Consider the following 22714-nt stretch of genomic DNA (forward strand, 5'->3'; position numbering starts at 1 on the left):
CTGAAAGCTAATAGCACTTACTTGTATAGGATCTGGGGACCAATACAGATTGCTGTGTGGGACGTAGGAAAAAAGGTCTAGGCTCACAGCAAGTTTTCTTGTTCACTGTCCACAAAAATCTCTATTTTATGTGAATTCCTCCCACTAGTTCCCTTTAAAGAGAATTTCAAAAATATATAACATTGATTCAAATTTAACATAATTGAGAAAAATCATGGCTGTTGAATACTCTTAAAATGTTTTTAATGGATAGTTAATCTTTGCTGAATTTTTAAAATGACAGTACACTAAGCAAACATGACTTCATAGACCCCTATCAACCCCTGTGTACGTATGATTGATCTAATCACAAATACCAGATCCAGAACTTCTACCTCCACCCAAGGACTGGTTCTCACCTTTTTGAATCACCTAGTCAGGACTTTTATGTCTGCATTTTGCTTTTAATACTTATTAGCATCCTTTAAAATAATAGTTGTCTGCTCCCTCATATTAAAAAAACAAAAGAAGATGGACTTTGCTTTGCTTTCCATAGAGATGATTGGCAGTTTTGATCTACTTTGGGCAAAAGCATTGAAGAGTCATGAAAAGAGGGGTTATAAATGCTCCTTAGAAAAGAAAAAAAATTACAGCAATACTAGGTATTAACTACCAGCTTTAGATCCAGGTGATACAATTAGGAATAGGCATAAGTCATACTAAACTGTTTGATGAGTGTTCTGTAGTACAGAATCTGTAGTCAACCTTCCTGTGGAAAAAGCAGTGTCTATACTCTTCCCAGCATAGGCTCTAAATTGAACTTTCAACCTATGAAATATGTGGAAGTTTGGAGGAGGGTGTATAAAAACCATCAAATTTGCTCAATAATGGGGAAATTTATCTGTGAAAAAAAGAAAATGAATTAGAAATAACTAGTCTAGATAAAAAGTAAGTTGAGTGTCTTTTATAGCCTTCAAACAAGTAGATATAACACAGAAAATGACCATTAATTTTCCCTTTCCATTAAGAATGTACTTAATAATGTGTTTGGATTATGGTGGAACTGATTTGGGAGATCCATAGAATGTCTTGATTATTCAGGTTGGTATATGCCAAGTTAGTGGATGTTGGAGGTTATGGGACAGTCTTCATAGGAAGCCATTACGAAGATAACCGCCATTCATTTCCCTACCCTTGCTGGCGGGGCCAGGATATATGGACAAGTCCTTGTTCGCATCTCTAGTTCCATAATGTTCTATATCTTTGTCTGTGTCACTGTTGGAAAGCTATTGTTGAAAATAATCCTAGCTTCACTCCTTATTTGTGTGATACGTTGTCTGTAATACAATAAGATACATTATTTTTGCTTTTTGCTGATTTGCCATCTGCTTTGAGCTTTAAATGAATTGAAGCTTCATGCATGTGCTTATTGTTTGGACACGGTCTGGTTGTCTTGAGTTTTAATGACCTCTGTGTCCTTTGTGTCTCCTGGTCAGTTAATGGAACTCCCAGCAGCCAGCTCTCCACTCCTAAGTCTACGAAGTCCTCCAGTTCCTCTCCAACTAGCCCAGGAAGTTTCAGAGGATTAAAGGTATGAAACAGCCTATGTGGTGTGTTTCTGTGATTTTGGTATTTTAAGTTGCATAGTTTAGTAGTTTAATATGTTCAGGGGCTTGGGTGCAGTAACAAATCAAGAAGGAAAGAGGTCAGGATTTGGGGCCAGAAAGACATGACTTTGGATCCTGTTTCATTTTGTAATATTGGCCAACTCAATGAACTTTGCTGAGCTGAACTCTTCCCATCTCTGAAATGGGAATATAAGGTTGTGGTTAGGATTGAATATAACGTGGTAAAATACTATCGGTAGTAGTTTTCCCGTTATTAGCAAAATGACTTGCAATGATGAAGCCTTGGAGAACTTGATGATTCTTCTTAAAAATTTCATTTTGAATCATGACTTTAATATTGGTAACATAATTTGAAAGTCTAAAATAGAGTGAAATACTGGTATAATACTTATATACATAAGTAGTAACACAAGAACAATATGTTCATTTTGATGAAGAACTTAGAAATAAATCTTAGGTTTTGAATGTGATGTCTTTATATAAAAGTAACATAACAAGATCACCAGTTGGTTTAATAGGCATTTTATCTAGTAGGGAAAAGAATGGTGAGTAAAACTAGATTTGAAAAATTTCAACAAGCTTAACTAGACTTAGCAGCTCTCAATAATTTAAACTTACAAGAGAAAATGTTCCCGGTAAAGTAGCAACAAATTTAGAGGTTAAAGATGGACAGTTTCCTTCTGTAGAAACAGATTGTCCTTCCTGGAATGTACTCTGAGAATACCGAGTACACAGAGCGCCGTCCATGAATGTACGTGTACATTAACTTTCATGCTCCTGGCGTGTTGCGTTGACAGTGGAAATGCCCTCCTTAGGAATATGTTCTCCAAAATTGGTTGGTATCATCTGAGTGTTTTTCTTTACTTTAAGGATGTTGAAAAATACTTTTCATTAATAAAATACATGGTGAACCCCTCCTGCCCCCGCCCCCCTTTGAGTGAATGAGACATGAGAACCTGCCAAGTCAGGCATCCTGACCCCTTCAGAGCAGTGAGGGCTGTGGTTCCCCCACTTCTCAAAGGGTTTCATTCTCCACCCAGCTCGCAGGTTTGCTTGTCCTGCCCTCAGACTGTTGTGTCTATCTCAGAGTGAACTTGCACGGTTCTCATCTAAGTGCCTGAAACAGAAAAAAGAAATTTCCTCCAGAAAAAGACAAACTGCTTTTGTGCCTCCTGGCTTCTGTCAATTGGCAGGATTTGGACTGAGACCAGTAGTAAGTTTGGGATTGGAAGTACCTAGCTCTCACCTACCTCTGAGCACTGGGAGCTCCTTGTATTTATAACAACCAGGCATTTTCTGAATTGTGTGCTAAATGGGCTTAGGTCAGTTCACAATAGAATTTCAGTGGGATTCTGAACTGTTAATTCCAAAAGAAGTTACATATAAATTAAAATTCACTAATAAGCAAATTAAGTATTTTTCAGCTTTCCTTTCCCAACTTATTTTCCCCCAGAATAGATAGAAGGTGCACTCTTTTTCATTTGAGTAATTTTCAGGAGAACTAAAGTAAAAATAATTCAAGTTGGTTCACCTCTTTTCTAGTTTCAATTGTTTCATCATTTGTTTAAGCGAAAGCAAGTGGCCCCTAGTTCTGGTCATTGTTAACCCAACATTGCAAACCCAACATGAACTCTCCAGTGAGCCACGTGCAAAAGTCCTTCGGATTTTCCCCTGGGCTGTTGCTCCAGGCAGGGCTGCGTGCAGCCTTCCAGGCGGGTCCTTCAGTCTCTGCTTACCTAGGGTCTCGGTCATTTTCCCCTTTTTTGTTAGCCATTGGTAACCTGGGCTCCCATCTTTCTTCCTAGTACATCTTCAACTCCAAACCCAACATTGTCCTTTTTTGTTGATGTCCCCAGATTACTTAGTGCGCAGCGTGCACCCCCACTCCCTCACACGGGTGTACAAACTCCCACAAGATCACTGACATTTCTGGACTGAAGATATGTGAAATTTAAAAAACGTGATAATTTGTATTATTGCTGAGGCATTAGGTTGTTATTCTCACTATGCTGGGTATGTCTTAATTATTATAGTAACCTTAGCATTTAGCACACAGTTCCATATGGGGCACAGAGTAAATCTGAGGGATTACTTATTGATGTCAAAAAACATAAAGGGAAATGTTGATTACAGGAGGTAAAATGAAGTTACCAGTAAGGTAGAGAGCAGTGATCTTTCCAGGGCCCTTCACCCACCCCTCTCCACCACACCTGAGGCCTGTGAGCTTTGCCAACACCTATAAGACCTCTGGGGTTTCTTTTTCTCATGTGTAAAATAAGGATGTTTGATTTTAAATTACCTCTAAAAATGCTGGGATTATAGTCTTTTTTAAGTTGCCAAAATACCTAACTAGGCGGCTGGGGAGTCTATTTCTCTTCTCACTTTAAAGCTGTTGTAGAATCACCGAATTTTACATCAGATATTAGCAGCTAGATGAGTTCCTGCCACACTGATCAGCTTTTCAGACACAATGTTAAACGTCTCTGGCCCTGCCTATTCCCACGGGTCGTGCCTTGTGGAAATTTCATCTCATTACAGTTCCCAGCAGTCTGTGATATATATTGTCACTGGGATGAAAACCTGCCTTTGAAAAACTACAACTTAGTCATGTTACTTACTGTACAAAATAACCCTAATTTCGATGTCATTGTAAAGCTCTAGTCAGCATCTGTTCACATTTGCATTATTTGTAATGTCCGTTCGGCGACATTACAAATGTAGAATTACAGATAATTACCATGTGCTAGTGCTATGCTTTTTCCTTCCCCTCCATTTAAAATCGCTTATTAAGATCAATTAAGAGAGAATGTCTGACAATGGAGGACTGTTTTTCATGGGCAGAAACTTTTTACCATTATTTATCCTAGTTAGAAGCTTAATGGCTTTGGGGATAGATAATCTTTTTTCCAGAGAATCAGAGAATTGACAAAAGCAAGCAAGCTTAGCCAGGACGGCGTGTGCAGGAGTCGACACTCATGTCTCTCTCTGCCAGGACACAGCTTTGGGCAGATTTTTTTTAAATTTTTTTTACTATCTGGGTTTTAGTTCGTAGGGAATTAAGCAAACAAGTCAGAGGTAAGCAGAATTTTATGTTCTGTCACAATTTATTCCCCCTTTGTGCTAATTTCTGGGAATCATTTTGGTGGGAACACTGAAAGAACTGAAAGTGAAAATAGAGCGGATGTAATGTTTAATCTCTAACCAGAGTGTCATGGCACTCTTGTTTGCTCATTGAAAAAGATGAGAGATACAAAAGCAGCCCTCCTTCCACAAAAGTACTCATAGTTTTCCTAATAATTTCCTCGAGAGGAAGACAATGCTGCTCTATTCATGTGCATTCATTGTAAGTTCACACTCTCTGCGGGGCTGGACCAGAGTAAGGAGCAGAAGCAAAACTTTCTTCAAATTGTGAAGTTTTTGCAGGATGAGAGTATAAGAAATATGGTAGTGACCAAGTAATTATGGTTCTTTAAACCTGAACCTGAGAGACTTCAGGACCACTGAGAGTGAGTCGTACGTACCTCAGTTATGTTTTTGATTTTGCTAGATAGTTACCACAAACTGTTGAATGTGGAACCTGGAAGCGGTCTTGGATCTTTTAGTGTAGTGTTCTTTTTTTTTTTTTTTTTTACATACCTGAGGATATTTTTTCCATTGCTTTTTAGAGAGAGTGGAAGGGAGGAAAGGAGGAGGGAGGGAGGGAGAGAGAGAGAGAAAGAGAAACATCAATGTGAGAGAGACATATCGATTGGTTGCCTCCTACACAAGCCCCAGCTGGGCCAAGGATTGAACCTGCAGCCCAGGTATTTGCCCTTGACTGGGAATCAAACCCACAACCCTTCTGTATGTGGGCCAGCACTCTAACCACTGAGCAACACCAGCCAGGGCTAGCTTTCATTTTATAGTTGGAGAAACTGAGGTTCAGAGAAGTAATTCGCTCAAGATCCCAGTGGCCATTTGGGATCTCTGACCCTGTCAGGGTCTGTGTCTCTAACCTCTGACTTCTCCCCGTCACTGGTGGGTCTGCATCAAGGACTCCAACACAGGCCCCAGGGGGAAGCTTGTGCTATTGTTACAGAAAGGCTATGCCATGTCAGTCTTTTAGGAGGAAGAGTGCTGGTGTGGTTTGCTTGCTGAATTTGTGGGTTTGGGTCTGCACAAATGCTCTGAATGAAAAAGGGGTGAGAGATTAAGGAAGGAACAGGAGGGGAGGGTTGGGAAAGGGGAGACAAACCTGGGGTGGAGGAGAGGCTGGATGAAAGGAGGAGGAAAGACGGAGAATTCCTGTTGATAGCTCTTCCTGGGAGACTTGGGGGAAGAGCTTGCTAATAGGTATCTAATGAGCACTTTTCAAGTGAAATTGTCTGTCTATACTGTGTGCCCAGCACTTCAGCCTGACCCTATAAAGCTTTAGTAAAACGACAAAACTCACAGTAGGTTAGGGTTATTGGCTTTCTTTGGAAGCTAGCAATGGAGCCGAGTATTGTCAAGCTTGGCGTAGGTTGGAAAGAGATAGCCTAGTCCAGGCGCAGCAAATGCATGGGTTCATGGATATGAACTGATGTTACATGGTGGGACAGTGACGGAAGCCTGCTTGTGAGGAGTGTGGTGGCATAGCTGGGATTTGAAAGCAGAGCTCATGCTCATAACCATTATGAGCCTCCAAGGACACAGTGAGAAAGCAAGGCCAGTCTGTTGAACATGATTAGAAACAACATGGTCAGACCAAAAGTTCATGAAACAAGATGCTAGGGCCACCTGGCAGATCCCCACTGGGCCTCCTCCCAGAACCTAGTCCCTAGGTATTAGAATTTGGCTGTGATTTTGCATGGATGTAGGGAATCTGGCTTTCCTAAAGGGCAATGCCACTCATAGTGATAGTAACCTGGGGAGGAGGCATTTCTGCAGGCCAGACGCGAGCCACCTCCACCACAGTGGTACCATCAGGTACATGGGGAGCCCAAAGACCTTTGCAGGACGGTCAGCTTATGCCAAGTTGTACTGGGCCCGTATCCAGAGGGTGACAACTTGTCAGGACTCTGTTTTTCTTTTGCCTTCCTCAGTAATTAAAATTTTCCTGAGTGCCTGGGATTGGTATTTGCTTGGCTCTTCCCTTAGCTGTGTGACCTTGGGCAAGTCACATCACCCTTTCTCTATAAAAAGGGGATTAATAGGACCTGCAGCACAGGGTTGAGATTAATTGGTTAAATATAGAGAAAGCCTCAGAATAGCTTTGTCATTCTTTCTTACTGTAAACCTTGGCATTTTTCCAGGTTCAGTTTTCACATGAGAGAAGTTTCACTTACCAAAAAAAAAAATTGACCTGCAGTAGTAGTGTAGGAAAAGAAAAGAAAAAGTGAGAAAAGTCAGGCTCAGATTTTATTACCACCTCTGCTTTTTTATGATGACTTTTTATTCCAATCCTATTAATCTGTAGATAATTCTATTAGCTATAAGTTATCCCTAGACTTAGCCACTTAAAACAACAGTTAAAAAATTATTTGTTTATCCAGTTTTTGTGGGTCAGGAATTCAAGAGCAGTTTAACTGGGTGGTTCTGGCTTAAACATTTTGATGAGATTGTAGTCAAGGTGTGCACCAGGGCTGCAGTCACCTGAAGGCTTGGTTGGGAATAGAGGATCCCCTTCCAAGGTGACTCATTCACGGGGTGTCAAGGCGATGCTGGCTCTCTGCAGGAGCCCTCAGTTCTCCCGAGTTTGAACCTCTCCATAGCTGGTCTGAGCACCCTCAGAACACGGCAGCTCTGGGTTTCCCCAGAGCGAGGGATCTGAAAGCGCGCGCCTTCTGCGGCCTAGCCTTGGAAGCCAGACACCGTCATTTCCTTCAGATCTTAGCAGCCCCACGTATCAGCCTAGTTCAGGGTGGGTGGGACTACACAAGGGCATGGACACCGGGAGGTGAGGCTCGTGGGAACCATACTGGGCACTGGCTACCAATGCTTTCATCTCTTTATCAGCCACTCAGAGTTACTTAGACTGCCCCTGCTCCCTCCGTGGCTTTCTGTGCAAGGTCCTTTGGAAGGGCCATAAAAGTCTCTCTCCCCATCAATTCTATTGCTTTGTTCCCCTCCAGTCCTTTCGTTCTCCAGACCCGTCACTCCCTGCCCATTCCTCTCTCTCTCCTTCAAATCCTAGAATTCCACCTCCGCTGACATTTTCTTCTCTTAATCCCCACCTTCCTGACCCTCTGTTTTCCCCTTGACCTCAGCCCATGATCTGCTGTTTCTTCTGCCCACGCTCCTCAGCATCCCTTCCATCTAGCTGATAACTTGCCCTGCGGGAATATTTACTACGCTTAAATCACAGCGTGTTCTTTGGGACAGATAGGCAATAAAGAGTACTAAATGTGTCATCAGCTGCCAGATGGATGAAGAAAGCATTGCCCTGAAATTTAATTCATCATCCATGTCCCAATTTAAGACTTTTCAAGGCTGCAGGAACTTAAGGTTTCAGAGTCAGGGGCACATCTGTGGACGCTGAAGGATAACACGTCTCACGTTTTGATGCTGAAGTGTATGCCCAGAGGCTGTCTACGGTGAGCGCTCCTGCTGGTTGAAAGAAGAAACAAAAAAAGTACATTTGGAACATTGTCCAACATCTTGAGATTATAAACTGTCTGGTGTGCTGATATTTTATCTGATGATGTCTCCTGGGTCCGCTGGTGGTGAAAGATTTTTCCAGATTTGTGAAGTGTGATGAAAGGGCTGGTAGTATCTCATGCTGATTGGCAGAGCTAAATGTAACTCCTTGACCTCCTGACCTTCAAAACTTCTTTTCGAAGCTGTGAAATGTAAATCCACAGTAGCTGCTGACCTTGGATGTTTTTGCTTTTCCCTGGAGCTTTGGCTTTTCTTTGGTATTTGAAACCGGTTAATAATCGTAGGTACTAAGAGACTGACTACTTTTAGATCCTTTTTATTACCCCAGAAAGGTTGGGCGGTAACTTCATCTTTGAATGTAATTGATCTTATCGACAGAATCAAAAAACAAAAGAGGGCCTAAGCAGTTTCCAAGACTTCAGTGCCCTAACAAAATAAATCATCGTAATGAATCTCAGACTCTGGTTGAGGACAGTGGTTTGCACATTGCAGTTGCTCAGTAAATGGAGGCATTTGGTCGGTAAATGACTCAACCAGGCTGAAACACTCCTTTGTGGGAATGGAGGGAGCTCTTGCTAAGCAGATCAGTGTGTAAACAGAATCAATTGTAAAAACTTTATTTGAATATAAGCCATGCTCTTTCATCTTAAATGCCCCCATATTCATAAAAGTGATAGTACCAAAAAATGCTTCTAGGCAGTGCATTAGAGATCATTGGACAGAGTTAAGAGTTAAGACTTAGAGCTCACTGTAGTGAACTGTTCTGCACCAGTGACCCTCGCTGGTGGCCTCCATAGCTGGAACTAAAGGGACCTCAGCACCTAAGAATCAATGATACCTCACAGTGAAAGCATGTAGACATTTTCAGCAGGTAGACACGGCTGTACCTCTGTACCAACTGTCTGTTGCTCAAAATCCAATAAGCCAACACTTTGCCTGAAAAGCTTGCTTACAGGGATGTGCTGAGATTCTGTGCTGGTTTTGAGAGGCCCTGTAGTCAACTGAGGTGGCAGCGATACTCAGGGAAAAGAAAGGCATAGGTCAGCCACTTCCACATAACCCATTTTTTAGACTGTTGAGCTGGCTGCTATCTTAAATCTGTACGTACACAGGGAGGGGTTCTGTTAATCACTGCTCACCGCTCTTAACCAATCACAAATCTCAGGCCACTAACTTTACCAAATGAATCCAAGTCTAAGGTACGGCTACAGATAAGAATTCTTTGTATGTCACCGACCCCTAGGTGCTGATTCAGATGAATTATTCACATATCTCACTACTAATACTAAGTATTTCAGAGTAAATTGTCCCAAATTCTAATATAAAAGTGATAAAACTTTTTGTTTTTAAATGCATGCCTAATTCAGCATTTGTAGTAATTGACACTGGATTTCCTTTCTAAAGAATGGAATCGATGTTTCTGATATATATATTTTTAAACCACAAAAATAATGAAGCAAAATCCACTTGTGAGTAATATCTAGTATACTGATCTAAAAAAAAAAAGCACACTTCAGAAGTCTTTAAAAAAAAAAAAAATTCTTAAGCTCTCTTTATGTGAGGAAAGGCTGTGAATTATCAATTTGTATATTATGTGATAAATTTACAGGAATGTGACTATAGTTTTGTGATCTGAAAGCATGTTCAGATCACAGAACTATATACACCACAATGAAGAATTTGAGCAGTGAATCTGCTACTGGGTGACATCCCTCGGTTAACTTAATAGCCTTGAAAGACTTCTCCTCCTGTTCTTAGAGGAAGGGATAGTGTGAGAGCAGCCAAATAGCCCCTGGGCTCTGGAGTCAAACCTGGGTTTAGATTCATTTGCTGTGGTGTTTGGGCGAGTTATATAACCTCCCTGCGCTTCGGTTTCTTCATAAATCCGTGATAATAATTCATAAGACATAAAGTACTCATTTCAGGACTTGGCACAGAGTGGGCATTCCATAAATTGTAATGAGTGTCGTCTTCCCTTTTCTTACAAAGGGAAGGTTGTTCTTTGGCTATAGGTGACTTGCAATGATTAGGTTATTGGATGAGTGACAGAACTTAAAGTAGCTGAACAATTCATTACACTTGCTGCCAACAACTTCCTCCACAGAGGTTCTCAGCCTTGGCTGCATGTTATCTTCTGTGGAGCTTTAAAAAATACCGATGCCTGGGCCCTACACTGAAGAATTCTTTAATCTGGGGTACAGCCTGAAATAGAATGTTCCAAATCTTTCCAGTATGTACAGCCTTTCCTAATGTACAGCCAAGGACTGAGAGCCTCTGCTTTACAGCATCAGCAATACCCTGAGGGTGGTTCTGTTCTAGAGTTTTAAAGTATTATGTTGGAGGAAAAGTTTGCCCAAGAAAGTTCTTGTAGACCAGAGGTTTGCCTATGACCAAATTTGGCCCCTTCCCTGTTTTTCTAAATAAAGTTTCATTGGAACACAGCCATGCTCGTTTGTTTACATATGGCCTGTGGCTGCTTTCACGTTACAACAGCAGAGTTGGGTAGTTGTGACAGAGACCATATGACCTACAAAGGCTAAAGTATTCCTCTCTGGCCATTTAGGAAATTGCGTCTGACCCCTACAGTAGGCCACTGAAAAATAGAATCATAGCTCTGGCCCGTGTGGCTCAGTTGGTTCAGTATCATCCCCTGCACTGAAAGGTTGCCGGTTCAGTTCCCGGTCAGGGCACGTGCCCAGGTTGTGAGCTTGATCCCTGGTAGGGGGTGTACAGGAGGCAGCGGATCAGTGTTTTGCTCTCACATCGATACTTCTCTCTCCCTCTCCCTTCCTCTCTCTAAAAGTCAACAAAAAATATATATATTTTTAAAAATGAAATCATAGTGCCATTTTCCAAGATGCATTCAAGAAAGTCAACTTACTACACATGAATATCTCCTACATTCTGTTCAAGTTCTTTCTTCCATGAAAAACCAAAATAGTGTCCAACATTAGCCTCAAAAGTCAATAGTAACATGCTATAATGCATTGATAGAGACATCTTTGCTACTTTTTTTTCTTTAAAAAAAAAGAATCGCCTATTTCGGAACAAACCCTCACATTTTTAATTTAGTCCTTACCATTTCTCTTTAAATTTTAAGTTTTATAGAAATTGTAATAATCCACTTATCAAAGAGATTTAATGTAGGACACTGACTCAACTTGCTGACTAAAAATGCAGAAAGCTGGAATGTGACTTCTTATCAAATGGACTCACTCAGCCATGAATGCCTTTTTAAATGATGCTGGCAGTTGAGAACACTTTATAGCTTTTTCTGCTCTGTTTTAAGTCTTCTTTGAAAAAGTTCTTAGCAGAGGCGGATTCTTGTGCATTTCCCTTCCTTGCTTACTCATAAAAATGGAGCTGCTCCTGCCAGAGGAGGAAGTGGGTAGGGCCGCGGTGCAGGTCACAGGGAACACGCTCCCCAATATCTCCACAGTCTTTTCATCACCTTCCCTCCTGGGCCAATCAGGACCTCGTCAGGAAATAGGTCCCCCTCTCCTCCCACCCCGAAGCACAATCACAGCTCTTTGAACTGGTTGGTAATTATGGAAGCTGCCTTGAAAGAGCCCAGACGCTGTCACCCGCTTGTGCGTGTTGTGGAGGACCTCCCCCGCGGGCAGCGTCCAGGCGCTTCCTTTGTGCCGTCTCAGCATCGGAGTTGCTGATGGAAGCATGAAAGCGCATTAGCATTTTAAGAGATTTTAATAACAGTTCTTAGTTAGACAATAGAGATGGGACAGCTTTCATCAGGAATGCCCTATTTGAATCACTCTGGAGCTAATTCAATCCTTGCTTCAATAAGGGGATAATTCTCTTACGAGAGACAGGGAAATACATAAATTGTGCCTGGGAAACAGGGAGAAATTTTGCAGGCATAGCGTTGTCCCCTGGGTTTTCATGGCTCTTTGTCTGCCTGTCTCTCGGGACACTGGGAATGCTCTGCTTTCGAGCTCACAGTGGACACTTTGCTTGCATCAGGGATCTGTCCAGAGGTCTTGGTGAATACCCAGCTTTTCTTGGACCCTGGATCACGGAGCTTCATTCCTGGGAGGTCAAGTGAACTTAATCCCTGGCGGTGGGGTGCAGGTGTTGCAAAGGCAGGTTTGTGCCTTCGCAAAACAGCGCACTCTCAGACCCTCAACTGTAGGAACCACAGCGTGGGATGTAGAGGTTTTCTGGAAGGGTTTTAAGTGCACACATGAGCCTCTTCATGAGATTGCAAACTTCTGGGCAGCAGCGAGCATGTCCCTTCCCCTTTGTAGCCTCTAAAAACCCAACATGGGTTGTTGCTGAGAGAGGAAAGGAAAACTGCCCCTGTGTCTGATCATGTTACTGACTAGTCAGCTGGGTTGGAATAAAATGATTCCCCTTAGTTTTCCATATTTTCATTTTCTTCGTGAACGCTTTATTTTCAAATAAAGGAACATATTTGGATAAGTAATTATATGTGACTCCTGTTAACTCTATTTTTAAATGATTTTAAAAAATCATTCCATTTGAGAACTTTGAAAAGTGTTCTTTTTGCCATTATTGGCCAAGAAAGCCACATTTCCCAGTGATTTCCTGAAACCTTTGTCAGGTACACACGAAAGTTGGCTTTCCCTTGACCCAACAGTCTCACCCTCTCTGTGAGGCCACCCCCTCCTCTGAGGCTCACTCTGCAGCCCAGTTGCCACCCTCTTTTAGTTGCCAGAGAACCAGCTTCTACCACCTGCTCTATCTCCTGGTCTCTTTCTCTGCTCTTTGCTGTCTCTAAATTCCAACTTAAACCAGGTGTGTCTCTGCTGGGCTGTACCAGGAATCAGAACAGGTAGGAGTGGGGTCTAAACCAAATGAACATGGGGTAAGTCGCAGTGGGGTAAAGGAACTCAAATACTCTGAGGGGGTCATCCATCCATGGGAAAATGCACAGGGAGGTAAAAATGCCTGCATTTTAGCCTCTTCAAGACTTCCTTCTTAGAGAGCCCTTAGGACAGATAGAATGCATCTGCTTGCAGTGAACTAAAGCTTACTCAGATTAGCTCAAGAAAGGGACTTATGCCCAGCCGGTGTGGCTTATCGATTGAGCATTGACCTATGATCCTGGAGATCATGATTCGATTCCTGGTCAGGGCACATGCCCAGGTTGTGGGCTCAATCCCCAGTGAGGGGGCGTGCAGGAGGCAGCCAATCAATGACTCTCATCATTGATATTTCTACCTCTCTCCCCCCCCCCCGCCCTCTCTCCCTCTCTCTTTCCCTCTCTCTCTCTGCCTCTCCTTTTCCCCCCTCCCTCTCACCATCTTCCTCTTCCTCTCTCTCCCTCCCTCCCCTTTTTCCCCCTTTCCCCCCCTTCCTCTCTCTGAAATCAATAAAGACATATTTAAGAACAAAAACAAAAAAGAGACTTATTAGAAGAACGTTACCTGCTTCCAGGAGAAGTAAGCAAGCAGGCCTGGGACAAGGCAGGTGTCTCTGCAGGGGGTGCAGGGCCTGCATATTGCACACTTCCCTTTGGCTCTAAGGGTTGGGAGATGGTTCCTCCCCAGAGCTCAGGCCTGACCAGCCAGCTATGGCCTGAGCATGGGGCTGCCCCATTCTTGGTGGTGAGATTTAGACTTGGAGGTAAGCTGGTCACTGTTCACTGCTGTTTCTGGGCACTGACAGTCCACCCCCTTTACCCCTGGAACCCAGGCCAAGCAGCTATCAAAGGGAGTGTCTCCATGTATCTTTGGAGACACAACTTTCAAAAAGATGACATTTGACATTTCTCTCATTTTTAGTCTATCTAGAATTTGGCTGATATGAATTTGATTTGGATCTCTTTTTCCCTTGTCAGACAATTTTCAGTCTAGGAAGGGTTGGATTGGAAGAGGAACAGACTTGGAATGAATTATTTAGCAAAAGGTCTGTTCTAGCCATTGCACATTCAACAATTTAAAAGCAGTTCCCAGCCTGGTTGGCTTGGCTCAGCAGTTGAGCATCGACCTAGGATCCAGGAGATTGCGGTTCGATTCTCGGTCAGGACACACGCCCGGGTTTCAGGCTCGATCCCCAGTTGGGGGCATGCAAGAGGCAGCTGATCAATGACTCTCTCATCATTGATGTTTCTATCTCTCTCTCCCTCTCTCTGAAATCAATAAAGACGTATTTTAAAAAAGCAACAACCCTTCTTTAAATAAATAAAAGCAGTTCCCAGTCATTCGTTTTAAGGCTCTGTGTGTGATAGACGTTTTAAGGAAAGGCACTAATAACTAATATTGAGTTAGTGTTTCATGTCAGTGACTGTGCTAAATGATTTTACATTATGAGCTAATTTTAATTCTTTAGCAAATCTTTGAGGTAGGTGCTGCTACTGTCCCTTATGTTCAGAGGAAAAAATAAGACTTAGAAAGCTTAAGCAGCTTTTCAAAAAAAGAGGAGATTGGGTTAATCTAAGTATAAAATATATGGAGAAAAAGTAGTGGAAACAAATCGGACAGGCAGGTGTGGGGACATCACGACCTGAATGCCACGCTGAAGATTGGGGCGTTATTCTCTTGATAACGAAGACCCACTGAGGTTTTTGGATCCTGGGGCTCATACCAGAACCATCCCGTGGAAGTTTCCCTGGCAGCAATGCGTGGAACAGGTGAGGCTAAGGAGCCTTTGACAGCTGCTGAGAGAAGCGTGGGGGGGGGCAGTGATGAGGTGGGAGCTGTGTGGCGGAGCCGCGGAGAACGTGGTGGGCTTTGCATCCGTTCCCTTTGCGTCGCCCTTCTGGGCCTTGGTTTTGAACAGTCTAGCTTCTAAACATTCTAGCATAGACTCCTGCTCATCTTGGAGCTGCCTAGTGTTTCAGTGGCAACAAAAACAATAAAACAACAAAACAAACGAAAATGCTAAATTTTGAAAAACTTTCGTTGTCGACCAATTACCTTGTATCGTGAGGAAGCAAAATGATTGACTTCTGAGGCGTCAGGTGTTGAGCCGAGTGCGGCATTGCCATCAGGTTAGGGGTGGCCAGCAAGGGCCCCGCCCACACCCGCCTTCCCACGCAGCCGCCCGGCGTGGCAGAGGGAAGAAAACAGAACCCTGTGAGGGGCGTTTGCCACGCGGACCCGAGCCGGTTCGGGTGTCTCGGCGTTCCTTTCCAGGCCTCGGGCTCCCTAACAGGACGCGCTGCTTCTGGTTTTATTGCCCACGCAGGTGCAGTTAGTTGCATGGGGCCTGAGAAAACAGCCCTGGTTTTACATGTCTCTTGTTCTCGAGCCTTGTACTTTATTCCAGAAGAACTTGTGGGTGATCCTGATGAAGGGGTGTTTTATAGGTATTGGGCTGTCCTGAGTTTTGAACCAGACAGCTGCCATGAAGCCGTCCACCTCGCCCCGAGGAGAGGAGACCCAGTGTCTCCAGCTAGTGAGCACTCTGGGAAGGGCGGTCCCTGCCCTGTGTCATTTATGTTTTCTTGTAGCAAGTGTGAGTTAAGTACTGTGTGTACCAGACACGGTGCTGCATGTGGGAGCTGCAGCTACCAGGATAGTTTGGCCATAGAAGCAAGTGTGTAAGCGAATCAGTACAAAAATGTCAAAGGTGCTTCTCAAGATTTCATAGGTCCTGTGACCCTGTAAGCTCCTGAAAGGAGTTATTGAGAGAGACAGAGAGAGGAACAGAGACAGAGAAGGAGAGGAGAGAAATTTAAAGATCAAAGGGAAACGTTTGAGTTCAAAAGTGTGTAAGAGCCCTTGGGGATTAAGAAAAGAATTCTGTAAGCCTGCAGTATAATAAACTTAATATGAATAATATTCATATGTGAGGTTTTCAGTTTACCTAAGAACTAGAGATATTTCTGTGTTAGAATGGGAGCTTCAGCTTTTTGTTAAGTTGGAAAGTACTTTTTAGTTTTATCTTTTATTTCCCTCTGGTTCCCAGTAATGAAAATCCTTACAGTGCTCAAGAGGGATTCCTGCTACTTTAGGGCCTGTGAAGGCGAGGGTTGAGCCGTCTTTACAGACCCTGCACACGGGATCCTGAATTCACAGGAGGGTGTGGAAGGTGATGCAGTCTGGGGCACGGGGCTGGAGTTCTCAGAAGGGTTTGCCCTTAGCAGGGGCTCCCTAGGATCAGCCACAGGAGTGGCTGGGAGACCTGGGGATTCACTGCTGACTTGGAATAATCTGTGGTTCTAAGACTTATTTTGCCACTCCATGAGTACCCTGTAGAGCTCCAATGCCATATAAATCTCCTTTATTTCACTGAGGTAAAAAACAAACAAACACAATATCAAAGAGAGTAACACACTCAATTTTCCTGATGTCTAATCCTAATAGAAAATATTGTCTCTAAGGAAAAAATACATGAATGTGATGTGTGTAGGGAGAGAGGTGAGATGGAAAAGAAGGCAATGCTTTGTCTATTTCTGTATCACTGTATTTTTACATTCTATTAGCACCTTCTGTTATCTAAGGATTGGCTAGCTAAAGATTTGTAAAGTCTTCCTGATAAATAATGGTCATTCTCTTCTTTCAGCAGATTTCTGCACATGGCAGATCTTCTTCCAATATAAATGGTGGACCTGAACTTGATCGTTGCCTGAGTCCCGAAGGTAGTTCTCAATCTGATGGTTACTTTTATAAGGAAGTCATCCATGTGAACTCGGTGGCCACCCCAAATCCACTTGTGCTAAATTACCTTCCTAAACAGGGATATGGTCATGTCACTAAATTGGCCTTAGTGGTTGTTAATTAAGCTATTCTAATTTCATTTTTTGACTTTAGTTTCCTTTATTTTTCCTTATAGATTTTCTTTATATTATGTCTGCAATATACTGGGTCCTGGAGATATATTGTAAAAAGTAATTGATCTTAACCACGTCCTCCTCCTGATCCCCGCCCAGCACTACCATCACCTTTCTGAGAAGACTTTGAGCCAGAAATTAGCTTAAAAAAAAAATACAGGGTGTTCCAAAGAAAATGTATACACACTTTAAATAATTATAAATTCCAATGGGTCAAATGAAAAGAAAGAAACATCAATTGAGCTATCAGCTGTTACAGTGTGTATACATTTTATGGGATACCCTGTGCGTGTGTGTGTGTGTGTGTGTGTGTGTGTGTGTGTGTGTATATATATAAAATTGATTTATTGGGGTGACATTGGCTCACAAAACCATACAGGTTTCAAGTGTACAACTCAGTAAGACATCGTCTGTACACTGCATGGTGTGCCCATCCCCCCAAGCAAAGTCTCTTTCGGTCCCCATTGCCCCCCACTTGGCCCACCTTCGCCTAGCCCCAGCCCCCTTTCCCTCTGCTGTCACCACACTGTTGGCTGTGTCTGTGTGTTGTTTATAAATGACTTTCGGTGAATCCCTTCACCTTCTTTCATCCAGTCCCTCTCTTCCCCCCTCCCCTCTGGCAGCTGTCAGTCTGCTCCATGTATCCATACCCCTGTTTCTGTTTTGTCTGTAAGTTTATTTTGTTCATTAGATTCCATCTATAAGTTAGATCATATGGTATTTGTCTTTCTCTGAGCCAGGAATTAGCTTTAACAAGGCATCCTAGCTGGCTAGATTACTAGAAAATCTTGAGGAGAAATCTTGAGAAAATTTCTAAGATTAAATCCCAGCGTCCTCCCCTTCTTCTTTCTCAACTTTGACAAAAAAAAGTTTAAGTTTTAGCTAGACTTCTTTTCTACCCAAAGCTAATCACTTATTTTAGCTGATATTTCAGGGATTTGCTATATTTATTGATTATATTGGTTTTTGATCCCAACCAGTCGAGTCAAAAGAAAATTGGTGATTCAGGTGTTCTATTCAGACAATATGCTCAGAGACTTTCCTTGGTTTTACTGTATAATCAGAAATAAATACATTGCAATTTATTATTTGACAAGTATGTAGGAATCAAGATGAAATGTTGATGTGTTCTTTCGACTTTGCATTATCCTTTTTTGTAGGTGTGAATGGAAACAGGTGCTCTGAATCGTCGACTCTTCTCGAGAAATACAAAATTGGAAAGGTTATTGGTGATGGCAATTTTGCAGTCGTCAAAGAGTGCATGGACAGGTGAGTGGATGGTGAGGGTAGTCATTCTTCCCCCTACACGTGCATTTCTCCTTGGAGTTTATTCTTACCTGAATGGACAAAAGGCTTCTGAAAGAGTCTGCACTTGGCACTAGCTGTTTTGCAGGCCCACAAGCAGTTTGACAGGGAAAAACATAAGTATGCAGATAGAGTATAAACCTGCTTTGTATTTGGACTGAGCAATATGTCAGGTCTCATTAAAGAACAGAGAAAAATGGGAAAGAATTAGATGTATTTTTTTTAAATCTCCTATAGCGTTTTCCTGTACCAGGCACTGTTCTCAGTATAGTAACTCATTTAATATCCACAATAACCCTGCCAGTTAATACTTAATTTCATATACTAGTAGTTCAGGATACATGAGCTCTGACTCCACTCAAGAACAGCATCTTAGACTTTTGCCTGTATTAAAATTATATTTTTGTTTGTCTAGCTTTATTTTAAGGTCTTAAATGCTCAATTGGTAAGAAATCCATTCTTTTAAAAATTCCAGGCCTTTTGTAAACAATATTGAAACCGGAAAAGACTCAGACTAGAGTCTTTGTGTTTATATGCTGCTTCCTTGCCTGTTCTAAGTGGTAGGTTTTACTGTTTGTGGGGAATTTTCCAGGAAGCTCAAGTAACTACAGCTTTTCTATTCTGCTACATCTCCAGTGAGTCTTCACTGGTCTTTATATTGGTGCACCAAGTAGCTCCCTGTCCTCTAAGCCTTTTACTTAGTTTTGATTCACAGATTACCGCCCAAGTAACAAATTAAGCATTGAAAATATGACTTCCAAAGACTCGTTAGAAATCTGAGGCAGGGGTTGGTTATGGTACAGGGAAGCAATTTAAATAAAGGTTATTTTTCCATGGTGGCCTCACCAGTGTGTACTCTGACCACCGACAAAAGTGACTGCACTCGAGAGAAGAAATATATTCCAAGAATACTGCAGTGTTTTTTGTGGAACTGTTTTCCTATACTCAAAGATATTTTTCGGTATGTTCAAATTAAAATATGCGAAAGGTGATTAAATGTTAAATAACAACATCAGGAGTTTTGTGTCCAAGTAAATGATCTCTCTGGTACCAGAAGCCAGCATTTAAAGGTGTGGATGACATGGCACCAGAAGGATTGTGGGCTAAGAAACAGATATTGAAAGTCTAGGGACTTTTCAGTTTTGAATTATGGACTAATTAGTGACTAATAGATTAATGTAAAGACATATTGATAATAGGAAATTTTCAGTTACTTTGATTCACTTTTCCTAATTTTATTCTGCCTCCTAAGAGAACTACCTTGAGATTTAAGTATGGGAAAAACAGGTTTTTGTCCATGTCTGATAGAACAAAGATTAAGTACTTTTAATATGTAAGTTACTTAATAATGATGTAATTATTGATATTTATAAAAGGGGACTGACAGTGTGGTTTTGGATTGTTTTTCTTTTTTGGGGTACCTGTCTCCCTGAGCCCAATCAGCATTTTCTCTGGTGTGCAGAGGAGGAAGCAGCCCTTCCTCCGAGTCTGTGCTGTGAGGAAGTCAGGGATGATAGTGGTTTCTTTGACTCACGTCTTTAAATGGCCTTCCTCTGATTCTTCATAGGTCCACCGGAAAGGAGTTTGCCCTGAAGATTATAGACAAAGCCAAATGCTGTGGAAAGGTACAGTATACACAACTGCTCTGTAAAAGAAACTGAAACCCCTTGGTAAGATGTTTACTGTGCTGAATGCATTTAAGTGGGGATTTGACACGACCGTAACAGGAATGAATCTCTGATAACAGTGGGGAAAACATGATCAAGCTCCACCACCCCCCGCCATTTTGCAGAATCCTGAATCTTAAAACAGTAAATTGATTTGATCTTGGTTCTCACTGTCAAAAAAATATACGTTCTCTTCTCTGGGAGATGCATATTTCCAAGTAAAACCCAGCAACGCACAAAAGGGGTGTCAAGAGCTGTGAGGAGTCTGAGACTTTACCCCCCTTTCAAACTAAAAAGTTAGCCTTCCTGCTTTATAGATGCTAGCAGGAGACACAAGCTTCCCGGATCAGAGACAAAAGAAAACTTTATTACTTGTGGCTCAGCGGGTAGCATGAGCCCCACATTTGCATTGGTTCCCCTCACTCCCAGGTCCCACAGGAGGTGATGCGGAGGGGCCCAGCCAGATGCTGTGCACACAGTGGGCTTGTGTCACAGCAGAGGATCCCCAAGCTTAGGACACCCCTAGTCTTGTGAGGGCGGCTAGTAAACCTGACCAACCTTTGTCCCGGAGGAGAATATTATTTTCATTATCATGGCCAGGAAACAAATCTGCCCTCTGCCCCTGCAGACATCCTTGAAAAGATAGTTTGTAACAAAAGCTGTGCAGAAACACCATGAAGATATGTCTCCCCACCCAGAGGAAGTTTTTTCTTCTGTTCCTCTCTCAAGCTGGGGCTGGGAATGCTGCTGGAATACTGGTATTTTAACTGTTTGGAGAGAGAGAGATTCTATAGCACTGACAAAGGCCTTTTTAGATTCCTTTCTAGAAGCCTAGCAGTTAAGAGAGCAGGCTCTAGACCTCACTCCAACTCCAGAGTACTAGCCACATGTAGCTACTGAGATGTGGCTAGTCTGAATTGAAATATACTGTAAGTATAAAATGCACAACAGATTTGAAGACTTAGTAATAAAAAAGGAATGTAAGATTCCTCATTAATATCTTTTATATTTGATTACATGTTGAAATGATAACATTTTTGATATATTGGGTTAAATAATAAGTAATATTAGTTTTACCTGCTTTATATACTTTTAATGTGACTATTAGAAAATTTAGATTTACATATATGGATCCTAATTATAATTTTGTTGAACAATGTGGCTATAGAGCCGCATTGTATAAAGTTTTCTTAAAATAGTTTATTGGTTTTTAGAGAGAGGGGAAGGGAGGAAGGGGAGAGAAACATCGATGTGAGAGCCTAACATCAGTCGGCTGCCTCCTGCATGCCCCCCTACCAGGGATCGAGCCCACAACCCGAGCATGAGGAATTATGCATGGGGTGATGCCCAACCAACTGAACCACATCAGCCAGGGCCCTTGTACAAAGTTTAATCCTTTCTCTGTCTCTTTGTACTCTGTGACCTTGCAAAAATTACTTAACACCTCTGTTCGTCTCTCTAAAGTAGTACTATTAATAATACCTGAAACAAGATTATTGTGAGGATGAATTGAATTAAAGTGTGGAAAATGTAGAAAAGTACCAGTATATAATAAGAATATAACATGTTAACTGTTAACATTGTTAATATGCCTGAGGAATTGAGAATTTATAATTAGGGAGATTTTATGTGATAGTACTAATTTTATATTTACGGAACTCTTAAACTGTTCTTCATTAGACATTTACAAGTTTGTGTATTTTTAACAGAAAACTTAAAATATTACAGGAAAGTTTTAGAAAAATCTTTTCAGAACCCCAGAATGGAAAATCCAAGAGGCAAATTTGTCATTTGCTTTTTTTTTCTTTCCTACACTGTAACAGCTGATGATACAGAGACTATGCAAAATGCCCCTCTTTCCTTTGAATAACTGAGGTTTTTCTAAATTTTCTTTAATTCTGTGTGCTTTTACTTATTGTTCTAACAATAGCCTTAAACTTTCCAACTGTAAGCCTCTTCCCCTGTGTAAGTGTTGCTCTTTTTATCTGGTATTGTGTGGCCTAAGAAGGATGTGTCATGATTTTGGAAGCCAAGTTCTAAGCAACTGTTTTATTTTTTCAAAAAAGTAAGAAATAATAATAATAATTGCTGTGGTAGGGATATTGTTTACCTGATTAAAATTTAAGCAGCTGTTTTTGTAGTTGAAAAAAAGATCTATCTCTGCAAAAGATTCAGTCTCTGGTGCACTAATCACTTAGGCAAAGGAAGAGGTCCCTTCAAACATTGAGACTCATTTTCCCTGGTTACAGAACAGCATTCTCTTTTTATAATTCATGATTATGTACTTATTTCTTATTCTAACTTTTTTTTTGAACAAGTATTTCCACATCGACTATATGAAGTGATAATTTCAAAACTTGATTTGTTCTAAATAAGGTGATTTCCCCATTTTATTTTTAGAAAAAAGTATAGAGAATTTTTTAAAAAAAACAACAAAGTTTAGGGGGAGGCATTCAGCCACTATTCTGGGTACTGTTGGTCACATCTGCTCTGTGGGTTGTACACAGAAAATTAATAATGCTGGAAATAACACCTGCCCTTTATTAAAATGTATTCTCTCTCCAGGCTTGGGCACATAGGGACTTTGCACAGTACTTTTAATGACTTACAAAGCAGATGTACCAGTTTTACAGATAAAGAGGCAGAGCCCGGCTGGTGTGGCTCAGCTGTTGAGCATCGACCTAGGACCCAGGACATCGAGGTTTGATTCTTGGTCAGGGCACATTCCCGGGTTGCGGGCTCGATCCCCAACGGGGGGC

General features: G+C 41.8%; 1 protein-coding gene across 4 annotated transcripts in view; it reads left to right on the forward strand.

Moving 5' to 3' along the window:
• The window catches only part of DCLK2 (doublecortin like kinase 2), a 132335-nt gene that overhangs the window by 83306 nt on the left and 26315 nt on the right, over nucleotides 1–22714 (forward strand). For 3 of the 4 annotated variants that reach the window (XM_081134091.1, XM_081134093.1, XM_081134094.1), the window contains exons 5-8: nucleotides 1476–1570; nucleotides 16716–16791; nucleotides 18144–18252; nucleotides 19856–19913. In XM_081134091.1, the coding sequence (XP_080990217.1) occupies nucleotides 1476–1570; nucleotides 16716–16791; nucleotides 18144–18252; nucleotides 19856–19913 (338 nt within the window). The remainder of the gene's footprint in view (nucleotides 1–1475; nucleotides 1571–16715; nucleotides 16792–18143; nucleotides 18253–19855; nucleotides 19914–22714) is intronic. The other variant, XM_081134092.1, reaches the window with a different exon arrangement.

This window comes from Miniopterus schreibersii (assembly GCF_964146895.1).
Source record: "Miniopterus schreibersii genome assembly, chromosome: 4".
Lineage (NCBI taxonomy): Eukaryota > Metazoa > Chordata > Mammalia > Chiroptera > Miniopteridae > Miniopterus > Miniopterus schreibersii.